Below are 5,834 nucleotides of genomic sequence, written 5' to 3'. Positions count from 1 at the left end.
CGCAGAAGGATCACTGGAGCCCAGCAGGTCGAGGCTGCGGTGGCCAGGAGCGGCCACTGCACTCCAGTCTGGGTGACAGTGAGACTCCAACTCAAAAATAAAAAATTAAAATTAAAATTAAAAATAAAAATAACTGGGAATAATAGTATCAAGATTAGCCAATTTTCTTTATTTCAAGTGCTAAAACAAAAGGACATGTGAATCTTTCTGTGCCATCCCTGGAACTTTCAAACTCCAAAGGACTGGGTGCAAGATATTAGACTGGCCACTCTCCTTGGTATGTAGGTCCTTTTATACCCTCCATGAGATAATCTGATGCTTACGGGGCAAACTAGGGCTGGAAACAGTGAATGAAAGTTTATTCATAATTTGCAAGTCTATAATAAGTTTCATAAATACTAAAAAAAAAAAAAAAAAGAGTGTGTTTTCTGGCAAAGAGTACCTAGAAGATAATCTGCCTCCCCATAAGAAGTTCCTGTCACCTATAAGCAGGCCAACTCTAATTGTAGTTTGGCAAAAAAAAGATAAAATACAAACTAAACTATAAATTTAAAGAAATACAATTTTATTAATATGCCTATACTTATAGAGGAAAGCTATACATCATACTTTATATTTCTCTAAGTTATGCTTTAAGAAGCATTGTAACAGAAGAGAAATACCTGAAATAATCTAAGATACACAAATGACACAAATTAGTTATGAAAAACTATTTCAAAGTTATATATACGATGTATGATAAACATGTTTAGGTAATATAGATCTCGTTTGGGAATACACAAGCAAATAAATACATGTCTACCATTATTACTGCTGAAATACTTCCTTGAAGTAAACGTCAAAAGGAAGAATGCTTACAGGCGGACCTGAGGAGAGGTCACTTACTTGTAAATCTGTACTCATCCTCCCGTCTTCTTATTTCTAACTCTAAGAAAGAGGATGAAAATGGCAACATGAAAATATTACATATTTGCTTAGCTTGGGGAACAAACAATGAGTATCCCACTTCCTGCCTTCTTCCAAGTATATTTAAAAGTTGTGTTCATTAACGTTTTTTTCAGCTTTTCATATTACAAAAGAATTTTTGGACCTTATAAAAATGAAGGTTCTAAGTCTTCCATTAGTTATGACTTACACTTTTTAAAAATAAAGTTACTGATACTATCACATAACTATTTTACAGTAAGTACAGATGAACAAGTGTCTTCACTGAAATCAGTTAAAACATTATAGATTTGTAAACTTAAGTATTTAGCAGAACTCCTTCAAATTTTACAGTGATGACCAGAAGAATCTAAAATGAAGGAGTGCAGGCCTAAGTAAGAAATCAGGGCTCTCTGGCCAAAAAACAAAGATTTAAATATTTACACTGTATTCTATTCATAGTTTTTAAAAAATTATTCTATTAATATAACACAAGCATTATTGTCCACAGTTGAAATTACACAATATATTGATATATTAAAATCTATTATTAATAGGAACTGCACTTTGAACCCCTTATAAATTTGCCCTTAACCTTGCACTCTATAAACAGAACCCAAAGAGAAAACAGTGCTGGATATATCAATAGTTATCATTTCCACATAGCTTTGATAAAGGCAAATAAGATTCTGTATCTTGAAAATTCAGAGTCATACAAGCATTGCAACGATCTGTTCAAGGGGAGCTAGTTGTGGTGAAGTCCATAATTCAAAGACAGTGTCTCAATCTCTACCTCAGTGGCTGAAAAACTTTTTTATTAAAACTCTCAATAAGAAATACATTTTACTTTGTGACTCAGAATCCATGCACATACAACTGAAAACCAAAGTTTTAAGAAACAATATTTACCTTAACTACAAGTTAATATACTCTGATAATTTCTATTAACATCTATAAATTTTTTTAAAAATTCTGTTGGCAACCTAACAAAATGATTTCATGATCCAATAATGTGAAGTGACCTGCACTCTGAAAAATGCTGCACTATATTAAAAGCATTTTAAAACAAAAGTGAGGAGTTACAAAGAAAAATTACTTCTAAGCATAGTAATCTCTATTTAGGTCAACTATCAAAAACACTAACCTCTAGGTGTTAATGATGTCTGCTTCTCAACTTCTGCTTGCTGTCTCAGATTAGCTGGGATATTATTATATATTCTCTTATAATGATTGTACACAGCAACTGAAAGCACCTTCTTAGCAAATGACTGACCCACAACATACTTGTCGAGGTAGTTATAAATCTGAAAAATGATTCAGTGTGAGTAATTTACTATAAGCTATTTACTAAAAGCAAATATATTAAAAAGTTACATACTGGGCATATTTGTTTACAGCTTTAAATCTGAACAAAAGCTCTCATTAAAAACGAAATGACAGGCCAGGCACAGTGGCTCATGCCTACAATCTCAGCACTTTGGGAGGCCAGGGTGAGAGGATTGCCTGAGCCCACGAGTTGAAGACCAGCCTGGGCAACTTGGCAAGACCTCATCTCTACAATAAATTAAAAAATTAGCCGGGTGTGGTGGTGTGTGCCTGTAGTTCCAGCTATTTCAAAGGCTGAGGCAGGAGGATAGCCTGAGCCCAGCAGGTCAAGGCCGCGGTGGCCATGAGCATGCCACTGCACTCCAGCCTGGGCAACAGAGTGAGACTTTGACTCAAAAAAAAAAAAGAAATGACAAACTGGGGAAGACATAATAAATTATACAGCAATGATTTAGAGCCCTAAACACAAAGTGAACAAACGAACCACAAGTAAACAAAGTGCCACTGTACTCTACTAGTGCTATGCTGGCTTAACAAAGTGCCACTGTAGTCTACTAGTGCTATGCTAGTTTCTATTCTATAAACAGTGCCATCAAGTCTAATTTTTTTTAAGCTAATATTAAAGTACTTTAAATATTACACATGCCACCATGGATCTAAAAAGTATCATCTTTACTATAAAGCATTAAAATAAGTTCTTTCTACACCTCTCTCAATCACATGAATGATATTCTTTAAAAAGATAACATTTTAAAACTACTCTTTTCAGAAACAGGTATTTTATAATCAGAAGTCATTATACTACCAGTATCTATGTGTTTTAATACAAACTTTAGCTTCTTCTCAGATAGTAACTTTAAAGCTACTCATTCACCCAAATGACAATCTAAAAGCTTTACTCTTAAATAGAAACTAAAGCTCTATTCTACACTTGGTTATTGTCACCAGCTTAGAACCTAGGGTAAATTCTTTCAACTTCTGACTAGAAATGAACAATTAATACTCATTAACTCCTGAAAATAGTTAAACTGCCTATTTATTTCCTAGAACTTTTAACTCAAGTGTCTAAAGTCTACACAAATAGTACAAAATTTAAAGCTTAACAGCTATTACATTTTTTATTTTTACATGACAAATTCTTTAGTTACTGACCATATATGTTTTATTATAGTTTTAAAATTTCTCTCCATTCCTCATAAATTATATTCATGACTTATTAAATCTGCCACAGCACATTAGGAGGTAGACACAAATGCACTGGTATGTAAACACAGTAGAAGAAAGGTACACTGAGGGAGGCAGAAGGTGAAAAATAATCTAAGTGTGTGATAACCTGAGACATGGCTAGATAGAAAGCACATGGTTAGGGGTAAGCACTCCCAGTTCTACAAATCACACACCAAGTACCCAACAGAGGTAGTGGTACACTGTGTCGTGTTTCATAGGACCAAATTACACTCTGCCTGAGACTCCTAAAAAGAGCCCACACCACAAAACCCACAGTGCTATATGGAGCAGCCCTGGCACACCGGCTGTGAAAAAACTACTTTCTTATATTGCTAGACTGAAGGCTGTTTTACCATAAAATAAACAAAGTTAAGAAGATAATTGTAGGCTGGAGTTATGTAGGAACCCAAAGTAACAAAAATAAACCTACAGCTGTTCTACTGTAAAGATATTATTTCAGATTAACTTGGTATTAATACCATTTAATAATTACTATATTTCACTGTTACCAAATATAGCAATCATGACATGGGAAAAAGCAATGGACCCCATACCTAAATTACAAGTACCAAATGTCAATAACAATTTACTCACATATGATTCACATTAAGAACTTATAATACTTGCTTAAATACTAGTATTAGGATTCAATATAAACTGGGGAGAGAGAAGCAATGGAATGTTTTTAAGATAAAATGCTTATAAGACTGAGCTAAGACCTATACCTTCTTAGGGGGAGGAGGTGGTTTCTGTTGGAATGCCAATTTTACAGCTTCTGCTGCTGATTCAGGTTCTTTAATTATGCTTTTCTTTGAATCTGCTTCAGATAGTACAACAAAAAAATGATGACATTTTTCACACTTGACAAAACGGGTGGATGCTGTAAAACAAAACAGAGGTTAGTAGAGAATTTTTTTAAAAATTCAATAGCACTTAACCTTAAAGACCCTCTGTAAATGAAAGCTATACACTTGACAAAATGTAAGCTTCCCACTGACTCCAATAACAAGCCTCATTTATACACTGGGTATACTCCAAAGACAAATGAGTTCAGTCAACTACCTTTTGTTCATTCCCACTACATTCTTTCATTTTGTGATACACTTAAGAGAAAAGAATGATTGAAATCTTTCAACTTCCCATTCACTAAAGATAATTTTAAAAGCCACTTTGAGAATATTAATCTATTTTACTGGAATACTTGAATGAACAAACTGAAAAAAGTAAAGTACCAGTAGATTAATATATTTATCCCATATTTTATTATGAAAAACTTCAAACAAACACAAAAGGTGAAAGAGATAAATCTATTTTAATTCCTAAAAAATGAAAAAAATACATATTCTTTAGATTCTCCCAAATATATGAGCATTTTTAAAACCTGGACTTCGTGAATATATAAAATTACTTTATACTTTCCTTATTTTATCTTTAACTACTTCACTAGTTTCTATTTTTCTAGCCGAAAAACCACTGAGAAACTTAAAAATAACAACTTTCTCATTCATATTGATTTGATTTAAAAATAACCATATAGTTTTGTTTTTTTAGAGAGAGTCTTACTCTGTCACCCAGGCTGGAGTACAACAGTGTGATCATAGCTCACTGCAGCCTCGAGTTCTTAGCCTCAAGTCATGCTTCTACCTCGGACTCCCAAAATGCTGGGATTACAAGTATGAGCCATCATACCTGGTCAAAATAATTACACAGCTTTTGAAACCAACACAAGGGGAATTAAAAGATAAGAAGTGTTTCTCAATTCCAATGCATCATCTATAAAATATTCTGTGCTAAATCAAAGGTGATTTTTTTTTTCTTTTTTCTCTTTTTCAAACATGGTTATAAAAGCTGGGTGTGGTGGTCATGCATACAGTCCTAGCTACTTGAGAGGCTGGGGCAGGAGAGTCACTTGAGCCTAGAAGTTTGAAGTTGCAGTGAGTCATGGTTGCTCCACTGCACTCCCAGACTATGTGACAGAGCAAGACCCTAACTCTAAAAAAAAGTTTTTAATTAAAAAAAAAAAAAAAAAATGGTTAAAGGATATAGATTTTTTTTTTTTTTTTTATGAGACAGGGTCTCACTCAATCACCCAGGCTACAGTGCAGCGGTTCAGGCAATCCTTCCAACTCAGCCTCCCAAGTAGCTGGGACTACAGATGCGGGCCACCATGCCTTGCTAATTTTTTTGTAGAGCTGAATGAGGTCTCACTATGCTACCTAGGCTGGTCTCAAACTCCTGAGTTCAAGCAATTCTCTCACCTCGGCCTCCCAAAATGCTGGGATTATAGGTGTGGGCTACCATGCATGGCCATCTTCATCTTCTTCTTCTTTTTTTTTTTTTTTTTTTTTTTGTTGGGG

The 5,834-nt window shown here is 34.2% G+C and overlaps 1 protein-coding gene across 1 annotated transcript in view; it reads right to left on the bottom strand.

Moving 5' to 3' along the window:
* Window positions 1-5,834, bottom strand: part of CLPX (caseinolytic mitochondrial matrix peptidase chaperone subunit) — a gene marked incomplete at its 5' end in the record, with an annotated part of 32,756 nt that overhangs the window by 17,389 nt on the left and 9,533 nt on the right. The window contains 3 exons of the mRNA XM_008056161.1: window positions 886-927; window positions 2,069-2,228; window positions 4,203-4,357. Of these exons, the coding sequence (XP_008054352.1) occupies window positions 886-927; window positions 2,069-2,228; window positions 4,203-4,357 (357 nt within the window). The remainder of the gene's footprint in view (window positions 1-885; window positions 928-2,068; window positions 2,229-4,202; window positions 4,358-5,834) is intronic.

This window comes from Carlito syrichta, unplaced genomic scaffold, assembly GCF_000164805.1.
Source record: "Carlito syrichta isolate Samal-C Ts95f unplaced genomic scaffold, Tarsius_syrichta-2.0.1 Scaffold302272, whole genome shotgun sequence".
NCBI lineage: Eukaryota > Metazoa > Chordata > Mammalia > Primates > Tarsiidae > Carlito > Carlito syrichta.
The sequence above is the reverse complement of the archived record's forward strand: the minus strand, read 5'-3'. Positions and strand labels throughout refer to the sequence as shown.